The sequence below is a fragment of the Ambystoma mexicanum genome, chromosome 10 (assembly GCF_040938575.1).
Source record: "Ambystoma mexicanum isolate Mex_15411 chromosome 10, UKY_AmexF1_1, whole genome shotgun sequence".
NCBI classification, from domain to species: Eukaryota; Metazoa; Chordata; class Amphibia; order Caudata; family Ambystomatidae; genus Ambystoma; species Ambystoma mexicanum.
Window position 1 is genome coordinate 1146599024 of NC_090932.1, and position 26245 is coordinate 1146625268.

At 48.4% G+C, this 26245-nt stretch overlaps 1 protein-coding gene across 1 annotated transcript in view; it reads left to right on the forward strand.

Moving 5' to 3' along the window:
- The window catches only part of SEMA4C (semaphorin 4C), a 74752-nt gene that overhangs the window by 44416 nt on the left and 4091 nt on the right, over positions 1–26245 (forward strand). The window contains exons 3-14 of the mRNA XM_069619066.1: positions 4046–4197; positions 4408–4470; positions 5063–5161; positions 6817–6913; positions 10918–11034; positions 11869–12020; positions 17369–17553; positions 17868–18012; positions 18951–19173; positions 24339–24454; positions 24855–25012; positions 25697–25764. Coding sequence (XP_069475167.1) covers positions 4046–4197; positions 4408–4470; positions 5063–5161; positions 6817–6913; positions 10918–11034; positions 11869–12020; positions 17369–17553; positions 17868–18012; positions 18951–19173; positions 24339–24454; positions 24855–25012; positions 25697–25764 — 1575 coding nt within the window. The remainder of the gene's footprint in view (positions 1–4045; positions 4198–4407; positions 4471–5062; positions 5162–6816; positions 6914–10917; positions 11035–11868; positions 12021–17368; positions 17554–17867; positions 18013–18950; positions 19174–24338; positions 24455–24854; positions 25013–25696; positions 25765–26245) is intronic.

The window sequence follows — 26245 nt, forward strand, 5'->3', positions numbered from 1 at the left end:
GGCTACCTCTGCCACTTCGTGTGGTGGGGACGGTCCTTGCCAGGCCGCTCTGTGCCAAGCCACGCCCCGCTCCTTCATGTGGTGAGGGCGGGGGTGGGGGGCTGTGGGAGCGTGCTCTGATGTTTTCCAGATGTTGGGCCTCAGCCCAGTGCTTCTCTGATTCCCCTGCTCTTCAGCAGAGCCGAGGACCCGAGCTGTTCGGGGAGCGATGGAACAGGGTGAGGAGCGCCAGGGTTTCAGAAAGCCCCGTCCCTCTTAAGAGGAGGCCCAGGGGCAGCAACTCCCGCAATAACTACTCGCAGCAAACCCGCTCCACGGGGCGCCGCGCACCTTCTCTCCTCGGTGGAAGGGGAGCACACCGGGTTCATAAGGAGCAGGAGGGCGGCAGGCCTCCAGGACCAAGCAGGACACAGGAGAGTTTTATTAGAGGTTCACACGAATAATTTGGACAGCTCCACTTCCATGTGCAGTCACGGGATGCGTATGACTAGTCTCTCCCAAAACACAGGAGAGGTTCGGTGCTCGTAGGGAGCAGTAGGGCTCGCTATGCACCATAGGAACGACTGGGTGTTTCCTAGGCTCCTGGGGGCTGCCCTTCACTCCCTCACTCTCCAGGAGAGACCACTCAGTGCCTGCGCTGTCCTGGCTGCACTTACTCAGAGCAATACTGCCGTTTGCACTTCACCCTCCCTCTCCCTTCCCACTGCACTTTGCGTTCTCGCACTTGCACAATTTGAATGACACCAGACCTAGTAAGATGGTTTGTCTCCCCACCACAGTGTCTTTCCTCCCTTGTTTTGTCCTGCCTAGAAACACCTGTGTACCATGAATGGCCTATCATATCCAGCGACTCCATGGGCCAGGCTCTGGACTCGTGGCTGTGGTGATGCCATGGGAGCCTGGTGTAGATGGGAGAAGGAGCTCGAAGGAAGGAAGTCCAGGAGAGATTCTACAAGTTTGGAACTGTAATGGAGAGAGGACCCAGCCACTGCCGCCCTCTCCAGCCCCACCTATCACAGCAATTGGGTTCTCTATGACCTTGACCCCTGAGCGCCAAAGAATTCTGAGAATCCTTCCTGTGTGTCCTCTGCTCGCAGAGGAGTGGCAAGCTGTCCAAAGGGAAAGAGCCCTGGCATGTTCTGGGTGGGGCTGTAGCTGGGCCCAGGGTGCGAAGCTACAACCCTGCTAGCCCGTTTGACCAAGCCCTCAGTATCAACCTTTGGGATGTGTTTGCTCCTCTTCTCCAGTGCCAGGGCTCAATGAAGGAAAAGTGGGGGGGTTAGGAGGTCACAGGCAGTGAACGTAAAGTGAAGGAAAAGGGCATGTTTAGTGTTAGGGGGACTTTCCCAACTCGGTGTACAGGACAAATAGCATTTGCCAAGATAACATGCTTTCTTACAACATTGACTGCTAAATGGAAAAGGTACACACCACTTGTCTTGAAATATGTTCGAAGCCCTATGAGTGTTCCACTGCATTCTGCTTGGAGTTTCTCGTGGTCTCATGGCGGAGTTTCTTGACTGTGAAGCAAGGGATCTGGGTTCGACACGGCTTTCATCAAGTGGCAGGAGTGCTTTTTAAACATTGTTTTCTTTAATTGAAAGCACACAGGGAGGGCGGCGTCCACCCTCTGAAAAAAGTGGCCATTTGCCATCCACCTGCGTGTTCCCTCGGCGTGAGCCCTGCCAGTCGCCGCACACCCAGACTGTTCCCCTTTCTGTTAATTCCAGTTTTTGAATGTCTGCTCTCTTTTTCTGTCACTTTCGACCGAGAATATTCCTCGAGGGAAGAAACTTTTGCATTGATGTTATGCTGTGTTACTGGTACTTGTGCAGGGATCGAAACAAAGATTTGATGAGCAGGAGATTAAAGCATCTGCTTGGTGTGGGCGTCATCCAGTAAGGCAGCGGTCTGCAAACCTTTTAGGTCCACTCCTCCACCCCCCGAACAAAATGTGGGGAGGGTTGGGCCCCCCAAAAATGCTAAATGGACAGTAAGTCCAAATGGCTATGAACTATCACGCCCATCACCGCACCCTGCTCCCAGGGGCTCCCACCACAGTCCCTGGGCTCCCCCGCCCTGCTCCCAGCACAGTCCCAGGGCCAGTGGTGGCTGGTGAATTTTTTAAGTGGAGAGGCATACATATTTCCATCAGATATGCCATAGCGACCGAGGGCAGCGTGGGAGCCCGAACCAATCAAGGTGTGGTTCCGTTTTCCCCATGAATTTATTTTAAATAAGGGGTTAAAATGTTTCATTTTAGAGCATATTTTTAATTAAAAAAGTGTAAAAAGCCAAACAGTTTGCAATTGGCGCTGGGGGGCCGGCGTGATAATTATAATTTTTTTAAAAATGTTTTACTATACATCTATGTTAGATATCCTGTAAAACAAATACCATCCCTGTCCCCTGGGCTCTGCAGCGCCTCAGAAGGAGAGCTGATTTTGGCAGGTGGGTAGGGGGATTTTGCAACAAAGGCATTTTTAAAATGCCTTTGTTGTACAACCTTCCTTCCCACCTCTACCCCGACTCGCCAAAATCAGCTCAACGGACCAAAACACACACACATTCACACAGCAATCACTCTGTCATTGACACGAGCACCCATCACCATACACTCACTCATAACACAAGCATACACACACCCATACACATATTTAAATAAAAAACAAATGAGCACAAACGTACCTTCTGCAGGGGCCTGCATGTGGGTGCTGAAACGCCGCGCTCCAGGCTGCTCTGTCCGTATGTGCGAGGAGGCGCAGGAGCTCTCTCCCCCTCGCACATACAGACATGCAGTGCCCCAGCCAGCATTTCCAATGAGCAGTGCAAGGCTGGCGAAGCAAAACACCCCCTGCCTTGCATGGGTCAGTGAGCATATGTGGCCGGGGAACTGAACTGAACTGTCAAAGGGAAACAGTGTTTCCCTTTGACAGTTCAGCAAGCCCAGGAGCACTCCCTCAGCTGGAAAAAGCAGCAGAGGGAGTGCTCAGTGTTTCACTGGGCTGGCCCCTCGGCTCTGGGCAGGGGGCCACTGGGTGGACACCCCCTCACCCATTATGTATGAGCCACCTGGCTCGGACTGGGCAATAGGGCAATGCCTGTACCAAAAATGTAAAATGCTATTGTGGGCCAGTCAAAATGGGCCAATTGGGCCAGTTTGATGAGTTACTTCACTATGCAGCTAGCAGTTTTGACCATTGTTATTGTTGCTGAATAAATATTCTTTAAATATCACAATTTGCTTACATTTGAACAAAATACACCCACTTGGGTACTATTCAAACAGTCTGTGACTAAAGGAATGAATATCCATTTGCAACTGCGGGCCACTTTTTCATTGGTGCCTGAGTCAGTTTTATGCTCCAGTCCTCCAAAGTAAAACAATCTTTTAAAAAAATAAAACATTTTTTTTACATTTCATGCTCCCTTTTCCGGGATGCTGCTGCGCCCCACAGTGTGAAGACCTCTGCAGTAGGGCAAAGCTATCCCTGAGCGAGAACCTAATACATGGCACGCCACTGATTTAGCCTCCACGTGAGATGCAAACTATATCTTATTGCCCCTCAGGTATGACCCAATATGCTTTAAATGTTTTACCGGTGTGCTCTGGTGCTCCTTTTTATACACGTTCCCAAACACACAAAGTTAATGCCACAAACGTATCTTTCATGGGCGCCAGTTTGCCTGGTTGGTCGTAATCTGCTCCTGGCAAAACTAATGGAGCACTTTAAGGCTACGAACAGGAGTTAAATGGCTCAGAAAAATGGCGACCCATGTTGTATAGCGCACACATGACTTTCTTATAGCCTTGTATCTCTTTTGCTGTCTCTTCGGCGCCTCACTACCGCTTGCATGCCCAAGTGCATGCAAGCACACCTAGCATAGGTGCCTAGTTGCCAGTGTGCTAGATGGAGAATGGTGGGTGTCTGTGTGCTGTGCCCGTCTGTAGGTTCTATTTCGCCACTCTCGTTCTCTAGTTTTGATCTATCTGGCCAGTTGCTCTGATGACCCATTGTGTTCCTCTCCCTTCATTTATTTTCAGAGCTGACAGATGTGCGGTTGTTTTCGAGGCCCGGCATCTCCAACTACTCGACGCTGACCTTAAACGAGAGCACGGGCGTGCTGTATGTCGGGGCCAGGGAGGCCATATTTGCCCTGAGTGCGAGTAACATCGCCAAGGAGCTGAAGCCAATGGTAACGATTTCTCAAAAACTAAGGCTTGTAGGATTGTGCGAAGACTGGAGACCCCCTAGTATTAGTGGTGTTGCACCAGCAGGGGGTCTGGTCTGGAGGGAAGTGGTGCCTTTCCAATCCTGGTGCTTGCTGGGGGTGGTGGCATGGGAGAATACTTTGTGTTGCTTCATGAGTTGGAACGTGGATGGTAACACTGTCTTTTCTTTTTAGATCCTTTGGGAGGCCCCATCAGAAAAGAAGGCACAATGTGTCGTTTTTGGAAAAAATAACCAGGTACAGCTGGTGGGGGGAATATTTGGTGAAGGGGGCTCCTGTTGTGGGAGGGTAAGGAATTTTCTGAAATGTGGGCATGGGGCATGAAACTAGCCTCCTGTGTAGGACGCAGTCTATTTGCCTGAATGTATTGATGCTGTGAGGTCTGAAAGCCCCCTGCAGCTCCTGGTTGCGCCCTGAGATTTGTGGTCCCCAAAGTGATGTCTGGTCCAGAATCATCAGAGGTATCTCCATTTTCCTTCATATCCGCAAACAACCTGTTCCATACCCGTCCCCTTTCTATCTCTGGTTACAGGAAGCACTTTGCAACCACAGTTTGCTACATGTGGAAATGTGCCAAAACATAGGGGAAAAAACAGTTAATTGACTCTTGAGGGAGTCATCTGGGGATTCTACAATGAGCGCAGTTGTTTTGTCTTGATAACCCAGCAAGTTGTAAAGCGCATTATTTAAAAATGTTGGTTCTTGTGCACCTGGGTACTTATATTTTCTGCAGTAGAAAAAATGATGTTCTTTCGTAATGTGTTCCGGGAGCGGAGAGGGGTGTTTGGGATCTGTTTGGATATTTACACCTTCATGTTCCTCTCCACAGACCGATTGTTTTAATTATATCCGCTTTCTACAAACGTACAATGCGTCGCACCTTTACACCTGTGGTACCTACGCCTTCCAGCCAAAGTGCGCCTACATTGTGAGTATGAGTTGCGTTTACTCCCTTCTGGTTTCAACATTGGTTCTTTCAGCCCCACTATGGAGCCTCTGACAAACTCTTGGACAGTTCCCCTGTCCTTGTCGGCCACCCCCTGTGAGCAGGTTCCTGATCCTTGTGACCACCCCCTGGCCATTGTGATCTGCCTTTGTGACCTGTGCCATCGCTCTTTTGGTCCATGCCCTTGTCTTTGTTAGATACCTGAGCTTGGTACTAGCCCCCTTGCCCCATATTGTTTACCCCATGTCTCCAGGCTGGAGACCTGTACCATTCCTTACGGTTTCCTGTGCTACTGCACTGTTCCTTGCACCTTGGTCGCCTGCACTGTTCCCTGCAGCACTATAGCTGCCTCTCCTGCGTGTTTCCCCTGTGACAGCAGTTCTGTACCCTTCCATTCAACTAGTGCATTTGCTTCATTCCCTAGGACCAAAGCTTTTGCACTATTCCCTCCACCATGTAATCCTGCACTCCTGTGCTGTTCCTCCAGCTTGTTTCCCTGCCTTGAGCCCTCTAGCCTGCACCCCTAGATGGCTGTGTTTCTGCTGCTCTACTCCACATGCAGTGCTTCCGCTTGCTTTTTTCCCTGCTTTGAGCCCTCTAGCCTACACCCCTATATGACTGTTACAGCTCCTCTTCTGGTGCTCCTGCAGTGTTTCTTCTAGCTTGTTTCCCTCCACTGAGCCCTCTAGCCTGAACCCCTAGATAGCTGTTACAACTGCCCTTCTGGTGCTCCTGCAGTGTTTCCTCTATCCTAGCTTGTTTCCCTGCATTGAGCCATCTAGGCTGCACTCCTGGATGATGGTTTCCGCTGCTCTTCTGGTGCTCCTGCAGTGTTTCCTCTAGCTTGTTTCCCTCAATTGAGCCCTCTAGCCTGCTCTCCTGGGTGATGGTTTCAGATGCTCTTCTGGTGCTCCTGCAGTGTTTCCTCTAGCTTGTTTCCCTGCATTGAGCCCTCTAGCCTGCACTCCTGGATGATGGTTCCAGCTGCTCTTCTGGTGCTCCTGCAGTGTTTTCTCGAGCTTGTACCCTGCATTGATCCCTCTAGCCTGCACTCCTGGATGGTGGTTACAACTGCTCTTCTGGTGTTCCTGCAGTGTTTCCTCTATCCTAGCTTGTTTCCCTGCATTGAGCCATCTAGGCTGCACTCCTGGATGATGGTTTCCGCTGCTCTTCTGGTGCTCCTGCAGTGTTTCCTCTAGCTTGTTTCCCTCAATTGAGCCCTCTAGCCTGCTCTCCTGAGTGATGGTTTCAGCTGCTCTTCTGGTGCTCCTGCAGTGTTTCCTCTAGCTTGTTTCCCTGCATTGAGCCATCTAAGCTGCACTCCTGGATGATGGTTTCAGCTGCTCTTCTGGTGCTCCTTCAGTGATTCCTCTAGCTTGTTTCCCTCAATTGAGCCCTCTAACCTGCACTCCTGGATGATGGTTTCAGCTGCTCTTCTGGTGTCCGTACAGTGTTTCCTTTAGGCAGTGCTAATTCACTTTTTCCCTCTGGCAATCTTGCACTGTTCGGGGCGCTGACCCTGCACGGATTCTTTCAGGTAGCGATCTTGGACCATTCCCTTCTGCCAGCGCTCCTCCTCCTTTCCCAGTAGTCGTTCCTCCAGACCTCAACAAGTTCTGCTGTGTTTTCTTCCACAGGAGCTTCCTGGATTCTCTCTGGATCACGCTGGCTTGGAGGATGGAAGGGGGAAATGTCCCTATGATCCCTCGAAAGGTCATACCGGCCTGATTGTGGGTATGTCATCATTCTCCATTGTGATGCCTTGCAGGCTGGCTTTGTTTGTTGGGGAAGATGGGGTAAGGTCTTAAGGCAGTGGCTGGGTGCGATAAAGCTTTATTTCAGTGAATTCAAGCTCATTTTATAGCTGAAAAGATAACTCGGCGAGTTAAGGGCTTGCCTCCATTATCAGTGTTCTGCCTGCAGGATGCAAGTTGGAATCTTGCAAGGGTAGACTGAGCCCTTCCTCCTCCAGTTGTTAATGCATTGTGCTGTGAAAAAAATTAGTAATAAACCATTACTACATGAAGCCTCCAATATCTTTATAACAAGACGAAATGTTGAGTCTGGCAGCTACCCCACTACTCAACTGTTAAAACTGGCTGGCATGCACCCCTGTGCTGATTGCTAGTCGCCATCCTGAACGCCGTGCTGAATCCCACCGGTACAATTCGACCTTCCTGTAGGCATCTCCTTCTACCACCTGCTTTAATTTCCTGCCTGCTCACCACACACCCACTACAAGTAGTGCTTTAAGTGGGGTAAGGCATTTGGGGGCGTGGCTTGCATGGTGGGCGTGGTCTATGACTTGATAGGCGTCGCGTAAAGAAGAACATGTAAAAATGGTGTGAACTGCATATCGCAACACACTGCTTGGTACATTCCTTAAAGTATAACAAATCAAATCTCAACGTCATTTATTGGTCCTTTAACTGGGCCCATTGACAAAAGGTTAGGTGTTGAGGTACATTATCAGCTTCATTAGCATCCCAATACGTAGTTCGGGCAAGACAACCCTTCACAGCGTATACTAAGGGGGAGGGTGGGATACTATGTGCCCTCTAAAAAAAAAGAGATCTGACATGTCCACCCACACGTACCCTCAACTTGTGTCCTGAAAACCAAAACGGGGACAGAATTTGTATGCACGAGCCAAACCCACTGGCTTTGCCAATGCTTGTTTTTAACAGGACTTCAGTCTCTCAGACATCCCCATTATTCCCACGCCCTCGGCTCTCTCCCTGCAATGCATGCAGAATTACACAAAGCAAAAGTAATTCGTTATTATCTTTGAACATTTTTTTATGTGGCCTGGCTTGCTTATGTGCCACCAATTACATGTCATAAGTGCTTGCAGATGTGGGTGCCGTATCCAGGGCTGCCAGCTTAGTATGCAAGGGGCAGCCCTGCAACAGGAGCAGTTGGTATACCATGGAGGGCCCAGCTGTACCGGTCAAGGCATGAAGCAATATTTTTTGTGGCTGCCCCATAATAGATCTTTTACCAATGAAGGGGTGTGTTGTGAAACACCCAGTGCCCCTGCCTCTTCCTAAGCCCAGGCATGGCATTGTTGGGTGCCCCTGCATTGTTTTTGAGTGGGTTTGTAGCTGGGTGGCAAGCGATTACTGCTTGTAATACAAACTATGTACCACTTTGGCCCCAATTCGGATGGGGCAGAGGACATCAAAAACAGTGGAGCCATGCAGCGTCTTTTTATGAATCCTGCATCTTCCCTTTTGATGGAGCGCAAAAGTGCGGTGGTGAAGCCTGTGCGTTGCCAGCAGAGCACAGCGTGTGATTACCTTTCCAGGTACTGATTTGATCGTGTCCCATTAATGAGGCGCGGGGGCCGGCGTCAGGCCAGCAGTTAAAGTGTCTTAGGTTGCTTATTCATGAACATGGTAGTTTACTGGGGTCTCTTGTATTCCTGTTATCTTGCACAATTAAGCACATGGTAAAAACACCATTAGGTTGTTGATTTACACCTCCCCCTGCGGGCCCAGCAGCTCCAAATGAAGGCTTGGAATTAACTTATAGGTCGCCCTCCATACACTTATACAGAACGCTGCATTACAGTATTACATCTGAGAGATGGTACTGTGTGACCCTTTTCACAGATTATACAGCGGCGTCCTAGCTGACCTACAGAGCCGTGGCCTGACAGAACAGGGCACTTCTATCCGGCCACTGCTCTGTCGGTCAGCCGAGTGAACACAGCCCAAAAGCTTCTGAGGGGCTTCAGCCCGAGCTGCCCAATGGTGTTGTGCCACAGGCAACGAAGAGAAAGGAAAACATGTTGAGAGAGCGAACGGGAAAATGTGGGGTGCAGGGGTGGTGAAAAAACGAGAGGGGGGAAGAAAAATGGAGGCACACGCTGCAGAGATAGATGAAAGGAAGGTGCATAGAAAAGAAGAGCGAGAGCAACAGATGTAAATGTCTGTTGCAGTTTCAGCTGGTCGAGGCGAATGCTTAAGTGAAAAGTTTGCTTCGACCCGTTAAAACTGCAACGGCAGCCAGTGGCAGTCTGGAAGTTACTTAGCTTACCGTGGTTGTAGCTGTGGCTTCTCGTCGGGCGTGGCTTGGAGTCTTGGTGTTCGTCGCAGCAGTCAGGGGCTCATACTGCAGTGCAGCAGTTGAGTGAAGCAGACCAAAATGGCGCACCCTTTTTATCAGGGCTGGCCTGGCTGCCTGGGACTACAACTTCCTCTCGTGACCCCTCACAAGATTTGTAAGCCTCGCAAGGAAATTACAGTTTGGGGGCGCTTTGTGGCTGACTCACTTTCTGAAGCAGTGACTGACCGAAGTGCCAGCCACAAGATCACGCAAATGGCACCTTGCTCTAGCGACTCGTCGGAGGAAGTTGCAGTTTGCGCGACGCTGTGGCTGGCACTTCTGTCAGTCACAGCTCTCTTGATCATGGCGATGGGCGAGTGTCCCGCTGCGCGTGGTAGGACTGGGGGGCACTGGCAGAGCCCCATGTTTTGGAGACTGCCGGGGCTCGGCCCACTTACATCCATGCCCCCAGGTCCTCATCTGCATTTACCTGATGTCCTGACACCAGCACCCCTGCGTTGTCTGACTTTTTCCATGCTGCCACCATGGTTGGTGAGAAGAGACTCGCTCCTGAATCCCTCTTGGATATCCATAGCGGCCATCTTGAAATGGCCAGATCTTGCCTTTGGTGGATGGATGCACCACTGCGCGCACCCATCTATCAAAGGGAACATCTTGTTTTCACTTGAACGCTTTTAGCACCTGACAAAAAGAGTTGGGTGCCAGTACCATTAAGCACTTTGTTGCATGGCAGGCTTGTGCAGTAATTTTCCTCAATACTTGCAGGTCATCCTTTTGCTCGTGACAGCATAGCTCTGGCTAGCATATACGCACAAATTGGCCCTAGAACGTGGAGCTTAACGCTATATTACAGTGGAGTTGTGACGTCACAATACCTGCTTTTTGAGCCAGTGCAGAGCATAATTCCAGCTGCCACTGGAGCACTTGATTAGCTATTTTAGTAGAAGGGAAATGTGAACGTCTGTGACATTTTCCACCCTTTCATTGATAAGGATTCTTTTGTTGTAGTCGTTTTTATTAAATTGTATGCACTTCTGAAGTTTAGCATACGACAGCTATAAATCCTATTAGCATGTTATAATGTATTGTGAAACAGAAAAGCATTGTATTAAACTGCTTAAAATATTTGTGTACAACACGTGGCAATCTGCATATTGGTGTTTCTTCCCAATTGAACAGATTCTATCGTCTATATTGCAAGAGACCAGGTATAAATGGGATGACTGCATGCTAATGCATTGTATCGAGTACAATATCCCCGATCATTGGCAAAGGGATATGTAAAGTCACCTACAAGCAGTGTGATCTTCTAAATCGGGGCTGTCCAAGCCTCCAGGGCCGGATCCATTTCGGGTTTTCAGGGTACCCCTCATTAATATTCATGAGATATATTTGCATACAATGATTCCTTATGAATATTAATGAGAGGTCCTGAAAACCCATCAGGATCCCGGCCTGCGAGGCCTGGAGTTGGACAACCCTGTTCTAAATTAACTTTGTCTTCCAGCTGCATTCCTCAATTTAGTCGCAGAGCTCTTTGGGAACTAGCGATAGCCTTTAACGTGTGGTAGTGCACGTTTTATCCCATATGTTAGTAAAGCTCTCAGAATCTGGCATGAAGCTCTGTATACAAACAATACTGTTTATGTTTTTCTTGTATTCTGCAGATGGGGCTCTGTATTCAGCAACCCTTAATAACTTCCTGGGGACGGAACCAGTGATCTTGCGGAACCTGGGCCCACGCCACACCATGAAGACTGAACACTTGACTTCCTGGCTCAATGGTAAGCAGGGCTGTCTCCGTGGCGGGGAATTCTCTGGGCTCGGGAACCCATATCCCAATCACCTATGCTCCCTGCCATAGCACAATAAAAGGCGGGTTCAGGCAGCGGGTCTAGTCTGGACCTGCACCACTGCTGATATTGTAATTGGTAATTTATAACAAGGTTTCTAAGCGCGGGCCAGGGGATCGAACCTGTGCTGCTTCCAAGGCGCGTTGCCCCTGCGCTATCCTCCTTGACGCCAACATACAGTGCTCTTCAATCCTGGCCAGTGGCACTGCATTTGTTTGCAGCCGCTCAGTGCACCGCAAGCCTCACCTGCTGCACCTGCTGCTTTTTCAGAATTCGTTTAAAATTTAGAACGGAAAAGATTAAATTAACCAAAATGTCAAAGAAAAAAAAACTACAAAAAAACCTCGAATTTTTGAAAAGGCAGAATAAATATGTGGCGCCCCAGCTTAAACATCCAGAGGCTTGATAAGAGTTGTGAGGCGGCCGGGACCGTATTGTTGGGTTGAGGATGGGTGAGCGTAAATGGGTTCTGGGAGGCGACGTAGATCGAGCATTAAGTGGTTAAAAGGCTAATCACGTTCTCGTTTTTTTAATCCTCCGAATTGTGTTTTCGGTGGTCTTGTATTTTTAATTGATCAGTTTTGTCATTTCCTGTTTGACTATTTCAAATTAAAGATACATGCATTTTATCCTTAAGATTTTCGCATAGAAGCCGATTTTCTTTCCGGTGCCCTCACACCGCTGTAAAGAACCTCCAGTCCTGTAGTGGTCGTTGGCATTGGTGCCAGTGCCGTCATCTCTTGCCTCGCCATTCTCTCTCCACAGAACCCAACTTCGTGGGCTCCGCCTACGTGTCTGAGAGCGTGGGCAGCTGGGCTGGCGATGACGACAAGGTGTACTTCTTCTTCAGCGAGAGAGCCGTGGAGTACGACTGCTACACGGAGAAGGTGGTGGCACGCGTGGCGCGGGTGTGCAAGGTAAAGAAAGCAGGAAAAACTTAAGAAAATACCAAATATTCATTTCCAACTTCTTATTCTTATTCAGCGCTAGGATGAGTATTTATTCCTTAACATTCCAAATCTGGTCCCTAACAGCTTCACTCGAACATATTTTGAGGGGAATATCTATTCCACTTTAATACTTATTCATAAATCTAGAATCTAGAAATCGTTATTTTTTAACACATTCCCTTAAAAGAATACAAAAGTCTCCAAATAGAAGATTCCTCCAACTAATACAGAATACATTCAAAATGAGCAAAAATACAGAACAATTAATTTACAAAAACAATTGTGCATACAATAAAAATAATGAAACCATTCAACACTGCATTGGTTCATGTCCTAATTATTACAAGCACTGATATGATCGATTTATTTTACAACTGCTATTAGTACACGGCGGGGTTAGGGGTTGCGGCCTCACAACCAATCAGGAGGCTCAGAACTCCTTGGAAGCGGGAGGCCGCCATAATCCTGCACCCCTGCACTCTTTTTGCCACCAAGAGTACACATCGCAGTTTATCGGGGAATTCCACCTTGCAGTGCTGTATGGCACATTTTATTTGTCGCCAGAGGACCACAGCACACTGCATGTTTTCCTGTTACTCGCCTGTTGGATTTTACCGAGCAGCATTGTTGTACACACAGGCTGCCAAAATGGCAAAAGTAGGGCAATCCAGTCCGCTTTACATTACGTCACTTATAAACTTTGAACTTTATTCTCTACTACTGGACACTAGCCCTCCCAGAGTGCTGCCCTTAATGTGTCTCTCTCCTTTGACCTAGCTAGTCTGGCGTGCATTATAACAAGCTTTTCTCATACTGTAGTCAGTTACTTGTTTACAGGCTCCTTTTGTTAATCTTTCCTTCTATGTCCCCAGTTCTCACTGCACGCAGCCCATCCCTGCCTCCGACACCTCCGTCTGTGGGTTAGCTTTATCAGAACCCCATCCGGCTATCAGCAGGAGGGACTCTAATATGATTATCTGGTTAGGAGCCCTCGCAACACCTAGGCACATCCTCAACAAGACTTCATGCAATACCACCACCCTAGTAATGGCCTCAATGAAAGTTCTGCTGCCCAAGAAGTTCTCATTCCTTCTTTCGGTCAAAACACTGAAAGCTAATCATTAATCCCAACAATCCCAATGAGTCACCCTACATGTTGTTTGAGTGAAGTCTGTGCCTTGTTGTCTCCCTAACCTTTCCTACTCTTCCCCTTTCACTCTCTACTTGGCCCTATTTATGTTTGGCCCCAGCGATCACAGGTTGATTGCCAGGTTGGCGGGGACATCATTTGCCTCTACGCGGACAAGGCTCAGCACTTCGGCTGTGCTGTGCTCAGTATGAAAGACCATTAACGTGGCTTCCCATTGGCCTTTATTCTCTCTGCCTTTTTAAGGCTATTAATGGAGGTTGGGAACAGATTGCTCTGCGATGGTGACCAAATCCATCTATCCCACGTACCTAGGTTAGCCGTAGGTCGGACCTTGATATTGTATTATGCATTTTTGTTGCTTCTCTAACGTATGGCCATTGTGTATGACGTATCCTAGGGATGACGTATGTCACAATTTCTTTGGATTTAGCTGATTCCTGTATGCTTTTTATGGATCTACTTCTGATTGGAACTGAGCTTAACAGTGGTCATTGGCGCTAGTGCGGATGTGGAAGGTGGTAGCCAACTCTTGAGGTGGGTTGAAGGGACATTGTCTGACAATCTCTCGAGCACTATGCAAGTTGGGGATGGAATCCCGATCCAGGAGAGTAGGGGGCCCGCGTCTCGTTTGCATGGGTGCCGGAGTAGCTGCTCCTTCCAGCTCGGAACTAGAGTTCTTGGATAGCCGCCTGCATGGAAACGCTGCAGAGTGAAGATGGCGCTAAATCGTAGTAGCACCTCTCCAGAAAATCTCTCCCTGGTGGCATTTGACCTATTATAGGTATGGCCTCTGCAACCTCTCTGAGTGAATAGACTGCAGTGGCACCTCACCTGCCAAGGACTTGGCTGACCCCAAGGCCTTGCATGCCCTACTCCCCATCAGGACCCTTATTCACAGATTCCACACTGGAGAGTTAGGGGTTCGTGTTTCTGCAGCAGGGTCAGACGTTAATCCTGTCACAAAGAAGACCATCTGGACAGGATTGTGAATGCTAGCATGTGCCACACTTAGATGGAATTCTTAACTCTAGCTTCCGTCACATCTAGACAGGATTGTGAATGCTAGCATGTTCCACACTTAGATGAAACTGTGGATGATGACAAGTGACACACTTGGATAGAATCGTGATCACTAGCCTGCCTCACATCTAGACATGATATTGAAGATTAGCAAGTGCCACACTCAGATGGAACAGTGAATGATGGCAAGCATCACTCCTAGACACAATTGCAAGGACAGCAATACCAACTAACCAATCCACTAACAATTTCATCCCTCTTCATACACCTCTCAAACTCTAACCAAACACAACCACAAACCTAAAACACAGCAATCCGCACAAACTTCACTACACTGCAACAACAAAACAAATCACACATAGACTTGCACAACAGCACACAACGACTACCGACCGTAAAACACCCCAAGCCCAGCCAACGGACCCACCGGGCTGAGGCTGCCAACAGCACATCACTGCTCTCTTGCACTTTTCCAGCTTATTCCCACTAACTCACCCCTCCCCCCTTCTCCTTTTTTCAAAGTCGCCAGAGCGCAAGGAGACCACTCCGGTGGTGATAGTGCACGGTACAAATATCCTTTAACATTAACATCTAGGGTTTGGCCCGAAATGCCATCCTGAGTGCACTGCATGTGATGGTGTGCATTGTTTTGCAGTCACTTAAATGCACCCCAAGGTTGGTTAAGTATCAAAAGTTATGATCCCACTTATGAAGTAGTTTGACTCTTGAATTCATTGGGGCACTGGCCTGCATCTTCGGCTACCTCTGCACTGCGGATGCGGAACCAGGATGGCCATTGGACCCTGAGTGCTGCAAAGGCCACCTTGAACCTCCATTCCCCTCTAAGAGCTGTTGGGCTGGAAAACTCTAGTTTATCAAGTTTGACTCTAATCATACGGGCTAGTTTTTTTCTATTTATTTGCTTTTTATCAGTAGTTTGTTTTTACAATGTATGAAACCATTAAGGTACACGAGGTATAGAAATGTATTGTCTTGATTTTTCTACAGAAGCATTATAAGACTGCATTCATTTAATCCTATCTCCTTGCAGTCCTTCTTGTGCATCCCATGATGCGTTTAACCCATTCACAATCTATTTGTTCGTTCCTTCCCCAGCACAAAATATTCAATGTGCACACTGCGTAAGTCAAAGCACATAGTTAATTAAATTAGCCCCATATATATTAAAATGGGTCCCCTCTGTTTGCTTCATGTGCAACACAACCTTCACATGTCAACCTCCTTACAGCTGATGCACTTGTCCTGCCGCCAGATCGGATCGATCATTCAAAATAGGGGGGGGGGCAGACAGTCCCTTTCTCTTCACTTTCTTGATCATTACCACATCTACTCTATCCTGGACGTCTTTCCAAAAGCCTGTCACCCCACTACATTAACATAGCAAGGGGCCCAGCATACCTGCCCATCTACCCATATCCCCAGCATCCGTTGGTCTTCGCTGATGCGTTTCGCCCGATGGCCATGTGAAGTGGTAACCTGTTTTCTGCATTGTGTGTCAGGATTAGGTCTACTTAGTATGTGACGGGATCTCTTCCATGCTCCCATGGGAATATCCTGTGCTAGGTCATTGATCCATGGCTAATCTACAAACCTACCAACCCTCTCTTACCTTTCTCCCTTCTGCATAAAATGTAGAAACATTGAGGTGTGATGAGACGCCAGTCTAAACCGTCTACAGAGGTTTGCTACAACAAGGATAATGTATTCCAGCACCTTTGCAACCTTTTCCAATAAACCGTTTGGGCGAGAAGATCTTCTGAAGGCCGGTAAATTGGTCACAAACTTTGCCCTCAACTTAATTGAAAGGAATTCTAAGGCAGTCTTCCAAACCTCTTCCACATTCAGGATCATTGCAGAAATTAGCCACTTACAAAATAGTTTTTTGGTTAATTTGGAGGCTAAGGTTATCCCAAGTTGAACCGTTTGGTATGCAGGGCAGTGTCTTGACCATTTTCCATTAGCCAGCTTCTCAAGAATTTCCTGGTATTTCTTATCGGAGGGGATGTACGATCCGTAGAGTACATGGTGCCAGGCGTAAAGGGCCTCCCCAAGTGTACTTCAAAATCTTCCTACTCTGGTCATTCCCCTCCGCCACTGATACTTGTATCACTAAATCGGCTTTATTTAAAACGAGTGCTTTGAGGATTGTCTGATCTGGAAGTCCAAAATCCCCCCTCTGCCCTTCTCTAGCACTTTCCCAGAAGAGAAAGTGGGGAATCTTGGTACTGTTGCCCCTCCACCCTCAGACAAATCTATTCAGAGCTACACTTAAGGAAGTGCTTACATGCTTTTCTGCTTCTAGAATTTGGTAAGACATTAGGGACCTTTTACTCCCCAAGTATTTAAACACCCCACCCCCTCTGTACATTTAGCCCCCATATGCATAGTCCTGCTTGGTGCAAATTGTCAATAGTTGGAGCACCTCAGAGTTTGCTTTATGGCCAAATGTCTGCTCATATTTCGATATTCCCGCAACCTGAAGACTTCACACCCTCGCCATGTCTGCATTCATCATCCTTCTCTCGTAGATCGGTTGACCCCATAAAAGGATGGGGAGTTCAGTCAACTTGCCACAATGGCCCAGTGATAAGGGACCAGCTCTCGCGTGATAGTTCATGAGATCCCTTCACCTGACAGTCCGATCTGCACATCGTCCACCGTAGCCTGAAGAACATTAGCATTTAAAACTCCTGAGGGCAAACCCGGTGCTTGGAAGAATAACCATGTCAGCAAGTCTTTAAAACAAGTTATGAGAACATCCTCCCAACACTAACTCCATTGAAAGTTGTTCCCTTTGTCCTAAAGCCCACACGTGTTGTGCCCTATCCCATCAGCTCCTACCATTTAATCTCCAAATATTGCGCAGTGTGACTGGCAGGACTCCTCGGTCCCAATTAGTCGTTCATTCCCGCTCACGTTCACCATCTCTCAAGTGTACAGAACCACCTACACATTTCCACTTAGTTCCCTCATACAGCGCCCGTGCCTGGCTGCATATGGCACTATTTCTAAAGGCTTGCATTGTATCACTCGCTCCCTCCTGTCCGTGTGCTGCTGGCTCTCGAGGATGGGGGAAAGCCTGAGTGCAGAGTGCAGCTGACCCTCGGTGTCTCTTTCCGCGCAGGGAGACGTCGGTGGTGCCCGCATCCTGCAGAAGAAGTGGACCACCTTCCTGAAGGCCCGTCTCGTCTGCTCCGATCCCGAGCAGCAGCTGCACTTCAACCATATCCAGGCTGTGTTCACGCTGAGCGAGGATGGCTCCAACGGTGCCAACGGCACCAGCTTCTATGGCGTGTTCCAGGCCCGATGGTAAGGCGCGCTCTACCCAGCCCCTCTCCTCACACGGGGCGAGTCCCAGTCATAGGCGTGGGGGAGGCGGAGGCGCGTGTTGTCATTTCCTGAGCCGCGTCGTTTCCGTGACAGTGAGGAGGGACGATTGTTCTGGTTTTCTTTTCATTTTTTGTTTGGCTACCAATTTATCCTGCTTTGTTTAACGTGAGGGCTATGAGGCTAGACTTCCTTGCCGCGTAGGTCTCATGCCAAGGGGTGCCACACTTCCTGCAGTGCGATGCTTTCTTTATCAGTGTCCGCCTGGTCTCATCACCCCCTTATTTGTCCTGCAGGGGGGGCGTCAGTGTGTCTGCGGTGTGCCGGTACCGTATAGAGGATTTACAGAAGGTCTTCGATGGACCCTATAAGGAGTACCGGGAACAGGCTCAGAAGTGGTCAAGGTATTCGGACCAGGTGCCCAGTCCAAGGCCAGGGGCGGTAAGTCTTATGCACAGGGCTTTACACACACACCCACCCCGACCCCTCCTGCTTATCCGTACTGCTCACTTCAGACAGCCACGCTGTGTTATAGGGTGCACAATTAATGATTTCCCTCACTAACAAGGGAGGGGGTTTAGATTCTATTAAAGAAGGCGAGTATTATGCAAACTATCTTTACTACTTGACACCCCAGCAGCAAAGAAGCAAGAAAAACAAGTTTTGTTCAAATAAATAAATAAATAAGGTTTTGCTTGTTAGCATAACTTAAGGGCTTACCCCAAACCAAAATTGAGTACAGGTCATGCCCTGGCAACACCCAACCCTTTCCTCTAAGGTAACATCCTCTTTCTTTGCTGGAAGTTTGTTTCTTGTTTCTTTGCTGCTTTGGTGTCAAGTAGTAAATATAGTTTACATAATATGAAGCCTTGTGTCCTGAAATAGAATCTACACTCCATGCATGCTCGCGGCCTCCTTGTGGCCTTTCCTCAACATCTTGTGTGCATGGTGACTCAAGTCGGCTAGCGTCGGCTGGCTGCATATTGTAGCACCACACCCAGAGTAGCCCGTGCCACCCAATGTATCATGCCACCTCATGACCCGCCCCATGACTGCAACGACCCCTAGTTGCACTGCACCTCCTACAACACCAAACCACTTGACTTCCTGGCAGGAGCCCCGGCTTCCTCCGAGACTCCTTATGGAATGGCACCCGGTGAACACCTATGCAAGATGCCTTTGAGTTCACAGTACTTGGTTACCAGTGGCATGCTGCCACCAGTAAGTGCTCTTTGCCCCGGGAGTGCCTGCAGATCCAGACGGCCATTTCTCCACCATTCCCTGATGCACGGTGCCCCTGATAAAGCAATGCCCCCTTAGCCCCGAACTAGACAGTGCTCCTCTCTGGCGCCCTCTGATTTTCCCTTTCATCTTGACAGTGCATCACGGCTGAGCACCGGCGGAACCTGATGAACAGCTCCCAGGACTTACCCGACATGACCCTGAACTTTGCCAAGAAGCACCCTTTAATGGATGGGCTTGTGCTGCCGCACCACAACCGGCCCCTACTAGTGCGCAAGGATGCCAACTTCAGCCAGCTGGCAGTACATCGTGTGCGGGCACTGGATGGAGAGCTCTACGAGGTCCTGTTCATCGGCTCAGGTGAGGCTGCAGGGGTGGTCTGAGGAGCAGTGGTGTCTGGTCCGAGCAGGTTCAAGGGCTGCATGCCTGACTGTCTGAGCCGGCCCACACTGAATAAATTAAACCAGACTGGCACCCCATGAATCCTGGTATGCACTTATGGTTGTGTATTGTGTTTTTGAAAGTATTATTCTGTTATAGATTCGTATGTTTTGCGTAATCCTGCCATCTAGTGGCCGGATCAAGAAAAAGTTTGAAAGTTTCCAGACTGTCTCCAAGCAGATTCACCACAATGCTCAGCATCTTCAGAGTTCTTTGTTTATGGTGTTCTGTCCACCCTGTTTTGTTGCAAAACAGAGGTGATGCCTGGAAGGTTTAGAATTCATCTTAAACCTCTTGCAATTGCTTTGGGCAACCACAGAGGTGATGCCTGGAAGGTTTAGAATTAACATTAAACCTCTTGCAATTGCTTTGGACAACACCCCAGACCATTTTCTTTGCCTTCCAAGTCATTACAGAAAGGGTAAAGATGCATGCAAATCAAGCTTGGCCCTACGCCCAAAGGGGCAGTCCAGCCCGAACTGCTAGGTCACATGCCTTCTGCACGTGACCACAAGCATCCCCAGACATGGGTCCTGTGCCTGCTGGGCCCGGTGACCCAAGCTATTTCTCACTGAAGGCCGAAACATGTCTGGAGATGCTTGTGGTCGAGTGCTGAAGGGATGGGATTTGGCAATTTGGACTGGACTTCCCTTTTGGGGACGGACCAAGCCTGATTTGCATATGGCCTGTCCCCTTCTGTAATGGCTTGGCAGGCGAAGAACAATGGCCTGGAGGGTTGCCCAGAGCAATGCCAGACGTTAAGATTCATTCTAAACCTTCCAGCTATCACCTCTTGTGTTTTGCTATAGTCACCCAGTTCGGTGTCATGGTTTTTGGAGGAATGCAATGTCCCAGAGACTGTATAAATCTTGTTTTAATGTGAAACCTAGCAGTTGCTCACTATATCGGAGCGCAAGAACCTTGGTGGTATGGTTCAGCATGTTTTCCGGTATACCCCAGGTGTGGGCACACTACGCCCTGCAGACAGGCCTCTGTGTACGGAGGCCACTACGGTGTGCCCTGCTATGGAATAAATGTCGGCAATGTTTATGTCTGCAAGGATCGCTTATGGAACAGGGCTTCTTGGCGCTCAAGTGAAAAGAACCCGAACACAGCAATGAGCATAATGATGATATTGAGGTTCTTCTAAGGGGATTACACAAAGCTATTCTATGATTTGGAATATTTATATATACATCATGTCCCACTGAGCTACACAGAGGACCCGTGTGAATGCAGGCAGAATGAATACCACGAAAAGACCATAAGACACAAGAAGTCATAGCATTGAAGAGTTGCTCAAACAGTCTGGTTGCCATCAAAGCCCTGTTGTCCTCTTGACTCTGGGAGCGGATTGCTCTCGACTGTTCCCTGGCCTTCTCTGCATCTCCTTCTTGCTTCCCAGGCTTTGCGGTCTCTCGTCCTAGTTGGCTGCGTTTCTTCATCGGGCAGTTCTTATTTGTCCTTTATCGCGCAAGCGGGACCACGCCTCCACGGATATCTGTACCACTGCAGTTCCTTCTTGGCATTGTTCTTCATTGCTCCCGTGTCCCACCTCGTCCCGGTGCTTGGGGTAGCTATGTTCTTGATGTTCTTCTTCGTCTCGGTACTTTCTCAGATTTTGAGGTAGTTTACCTTGCAATAACATATAGACCTTGTCTCTACATAGGGATTAGCAGAGGAAGGAGAGGCTAGAGTGTATGTGTGGGTGAGATGTTTCAATGAGGGCTACACCTTAGATGGTCGTCGTCCTTCTCTGGGGCGGGGGGATAGCAGTGCATCATGATTCCAAATCGACCGGGACTCGCTGTAGAAAGGGATGGAGGGGAAACAATCTTCTGTAGAGAGCCATGAAAGAAAACTATACTGATAACCTGGGCAATTTAAGGGGTCATGATCTCTGAGGGCATATTGTGGGCCATCCAGATTTGGCTTCAACACAGTTTGTAAAATTTGTCAAAGAGGAAGTCGAATTTTTGATGGGGAGGCGGGGGATCCAAGATTTACAAGGAGCTGCATGTGACCCACCCCGTGACTGTGCACCCAACTAAGAATATGACCGACCTGGAATGACTGGACTCTCAGTTGGTGTAAGTCAAGTGGGGCATATGTGACTCATATGTACTTTGTGACATTTGTATGTATTTGGACAGAGAAGAGCTTCAGCAAGGAACACTATCCATACGTATGTATAGCGGAGTGGCACATCCCAGGTTGGGACCTTGCGGGTGAGTGAGATGCTAGGACAGATGCATCAACCAGTTGTAGTAGACGCTTTGGGGGAGCAAGACGGGATAGCACTGACACATACAGTGATTACACAAAGCTATTCTATGATTTGGAGTATTTATATATACCTCATTGTTCCACTGAGCTACACAGAGGACCGTGTGAATGCAGGCAGAATGAATACCACAAAAAGGAGACCATAAGACGCATGAAGTCATAGCATTGAAGACTTGCGCACATGGACACATTGACAGGGGCTCAACCTATGCGTGCTGTAGGACATTCCAACTGTGGCATCTGTGTTTCAAACGAGACAACAGAAAATGCGGAAACTGCAACTAGATACCCATGGCGGCTTGCTCCAGAATACCCTTTTTATTAATTGGTCAAAGACATCTGTGCATGTTTGTTTTTACTCACCTACTGCTAACTAGCCTGTTGACTTTCCCGTGAAAGTGGTCAACCAGATTACAACCACAGTTGCTCCAGCACCGGGGAGGCGATCATGTTTCAGACGTCCCGTTCAACAGTTGGTGTACCCCTGCTGTAGAGATCCTCCTTGGGGCACCCGATGAGCATTGTTGGCAGGATTCCTCACCTGAGGCCGAATATCCGGAACTTTTAAAAATGTCCTACCTAGCCCTAGACAAGGTGATGGCTGGAAGGTTTGGAATTAATCCCGACCTCTGGCATTGCTCTGGGAAATGTTTGGAATTAATCTGGACCTCTGGGGCGGGATCAAGCCTGATCTGCATATGGTTTTCCTCCTTCTGTAATGGCTTGGCAGGCTGAAGAACGATGGCCTCGAGGGTTGCCCAGAGCTATATCGGAGGTTAGGATTAATTCCAAACCTTCCAGCCATCACCTCTTTTCTTTTGCATACTTTAATCTACCACAAGAATATATTGGGTTGCCCGAGATGCCAGAAGGGCATTTATTTAGAAAAATGCACTCCCTTATATGGGAATATTTTAGTGTACAGGGAATTTCTGCTTTGTGTAAACTATCTCCCCACACCTCTCCAAATGGACTTTCCTATTTTATGTACTTTACTTGGTGCATGTGGGGCTTTAGCTCCTATCTGTACAAATTGCTTACAGAAAGCCCTAAACACAATATTTGCATATAAATCTTGTCTCCAGGCTGGCAGCAAGCTCCATCTTTGTACCTTCATGTAGAAATGTTTCGACTTCCGATGTATATATCGGATACCAGACATCTGTATCATGTTCTGCTGCATCAGCATCCTCCCGCTTCTCCCGTTGTACCCGTTACCTGTATTTCGGGGAATGTTGCAGGCCATGGCATTCGCTCGGGTGTTCCTCTTCAATAGTGCCTTTCTTGTTCCGCGCATTCGTCGCTCTCTCCCATTACAGGCTTCCCTTCTGCCGTATACAGGGGTATACCGGGAACTGTTTGCTCTCCCACTTGCCTTCTCTGATTGTCTCAGCGTGTTTCGTCGGGCGTCCTGCCCACCACCATATGGATATGGTCTTGCCACCACCTGACACAGTACTTTGCTTTCCTGTTTCACAACGGCTCCTCCGTTGTTGGGTTGTCGGGCCGGGCCTCCAGCATATCACTCTGGCGTTCTGCACCTCTTCGAAAGCCGTGGGCTCCGTTGCTCGTTTCAGGTCCACCTCTCCAAGGCATGAACACTTCAGGGGGACGTTGGGGGTTCACCTGCATACACTACCCTCTGCTTTTCCATGATAATGCACTCATCTCAGTTAAGTATGTCTCCTCTTAACAAGACATTCTCCTTTCCTTTTTCCGGCTGGTTGGTTTCAACATGACCTACAGCCAAATATGCAGATGTTACATTAGTCTTTGTAGCAGATAGTCCCATACATGCTACTATGCTGTGTGGCATAAGGAGTTCCTCGCAGGAACTGAAGTCCTTGTCCTCTGGGGGCAGGGGGCTGGGCTCTCCTTCCTAGCCTCAATGGGGGATGCTCACCCTTGGAGAGAAGGGACGAATACCTTTGATTCGTCACATATGTCACCACCCATCATTTATGCACATGGTACTTTTTGATTGTCGTATAACTGACTTCATTGAGCTCCCTGTTTTCTTTCTGGGGGGATGAAGCCAACGAGCAAAACTATTTGATCCACACTGGATGTTAGAAAGACACCATGATTCTACATGGCCCTTACCATTCAGAAAAAATGTTGATTCTGCGCTGCCTCAGTCCCCTGCTGTCCGAAGGCAAGCACTTTTAAGGGGATGCTTGATAGCTTGGTGCATATATTCACTAGTGCTAACCATCGGCTAATTTTAATTCACCAGTGGGACATTGACTACAACTGCATTTATGGGTAATACCCCAATAACCTACATAGCAGCATAGATTCTTCACTACTGTTATGATTCTGTGACCTACATTACGCAGCAAAATTAGTGTTAGGTGTAAGTAATGAGTGTCTTGGCAGGGTAGTTCTCAGTGATTTGCCCGTCATTGGTATCCCCAGTTCTTTGGCCATCATCTATGTGCGTCTCCCACACTTATCGCCACTTTCAACTTAGGCACTAGCCACCACGTGCCTGTGTATTCTGCTGAAGCACCAGGAAGGTATGAAATTGCTTAATTGGTTGTACTTACAATCACAGTTTTTCTGTGTATGGCTGGCAAATAAATAGTGCAGCGGCTGGCTCCCCTTTTTGTGTTGCGAAAGGCCTTTGTGCTCTTCGCCTCGCCTGTCATCTTTGGTCACTCTACCTCACTCTTGATCATTGTTCATTGTCCCTGGTCTGTAGTTTCAGTGCTTTGTGTTTATCCTGCTTGCCGTTTACCCCACCCAGCCCAAATCCTGTGTTTGTAGGTACTGAAATTCTTTACTTTTTTTTGCAGGGGATGGCTGGGTGAGCAAGGCGGTGAACCTAGGCACGCGTGTTCATGTGATCGAGGATCTGCAGGTTTTTGACCAGTCGCAGCCTGTGCAGAGTCTGCTCATCTCCCAGTCTAAGGTATTGAACTAGTGCAGGAAATTGTGGGGTGAGAGGGGCACAGCTGCTCAGGGGACACTTGAAGGAATTCACAGGGTGCTTGGGCTAATTTTTGGGAGTACCAATGGAATTTTATGGGGACCGGCTGGAATTGTAGTTCATGGGGTGCCTGATGGAATTCATTTAGTGCATCTTTCTTTACTGGGAAATGCTGATGGAATTTTTAGCATGCCCTGGTGGAACATGTTGTCTTTGACGTCATTTATGGTGCGCTCTCAATTTGATGGGTCCTCTTCTCTAGCTGCCATGTATTGCCGATTCCCACTTCTTCTCTCCCTCTTGTTCTGATGAGCCATTGTTGCCTCGCTTGCATTGATGTTCGTTCTCTGTTCTGATCATGTTTCTTTCTTCTTCATTGCAGAATATGATCTACGCTGGCTCTCACTCTGCAGTGATCCAGCTCCCACTGGCTGACTGCAGTAAGTACCGCTCTTGTGCGGACTGCATCTTATCTAAAGACCCATACTGTGGTTGGAGCCAGAACCTCAGCCGCTGCCTAAAGGCTCAGGAGCATGATGGGTAAGCGGAGTAAATATTTGTGGGAATAGCGGACCGGGAGAAATGGGTGCGTTGCTTTGGATAGGGCTACGATCGTAGGGGAATCTTGCCACACTTGTGCCGGCCTTCAAAATTAATGGGTTGGGGGAAGAGCAAGGATTATTTTTTGTTTAATATGATTTTGGGTGCAGAGGATCTATGGATGAAGTGTGGAATGGGGTATGCAGCTCGCTGTAGAATGACTGGTTGGTGTTTTCTGGCTATAGTTCTGGTCCCTGTGGCTCACTTCTGGCTGCAGTGTGATCTCGGGATGACTTATGACTTGTGATGGGTCTCATTCTGTGGCTGGAGCTGGAAGGCCCTGGCTGTGAGTTTGTCTCTACAAAGGTGAAGTTTGAGGACATGGCCTGTGGGAAAGGGGGCCGAGGGGCGCTGTGGCTGCTTCTAAATGACCTACAGGTGGCCTCTGGCTACATTTTCGCCTGAAGGTTGTCTTTGGCTGTATTGTGACTTTAGTTGGAGGCTCTGGCTATGGGATGGTTTCTGACTACCTAGTCGGTCGCACCGTCTCTAGTTGAATGCCTGTGTTAATGTCTGTTTTTGCTGTTACTGATCTTGCAAGTTCGTTTTCAGTTTTATTTTGAAAAAAAATGTGTATAGCCCCTTGCTTGCTATCTCATCATCTGTGTTGTGTTCTCCATGCAGGTTTCATTTGGTCCAAGATATCCTAGACTCTGATACAGCACGCTGCAACATTCGTGCTCCAAAACCAGGTTAGTGTGTGGTAGCACACATTTATTTTTTGCATTTTTAAAGCGCTCACACAGCCGGAGGCTATCGAGGCGCTGTTACAGGAATATGTCTTAGTTGCGTATTTATAACGCGCTTAATACCCAGAGGTTTTTAAGTGCGGACACGGGGATCGAACCTGTGTTTCCAAGGCGTGCACGTTGCCGCTGAGCTAGTCTCCTTCCAGTAATGCATCCCTTAACAGCAGGTCTCGGAGTGCTGCAGTATTACTTGATTGCATGTGTGTATGGAGGCGGTGTTGAAGCAAGCCTGGTTTTGTCCATGCCATGGCACGTTCAGTGAAATTATGATATGCTGAGGTCCTTAAGGCATTAGTAGTCTGAAGTCTGCGTGGGGCACAACGTAAAGGCGGTGGAGGGACAAGGCCTAGCCGCACCATGTTGCTGTAGGCCAGCATGCCCCACTAGTTCAAGTACACAATAGATTGGGTGCAGCCGTTTTCAG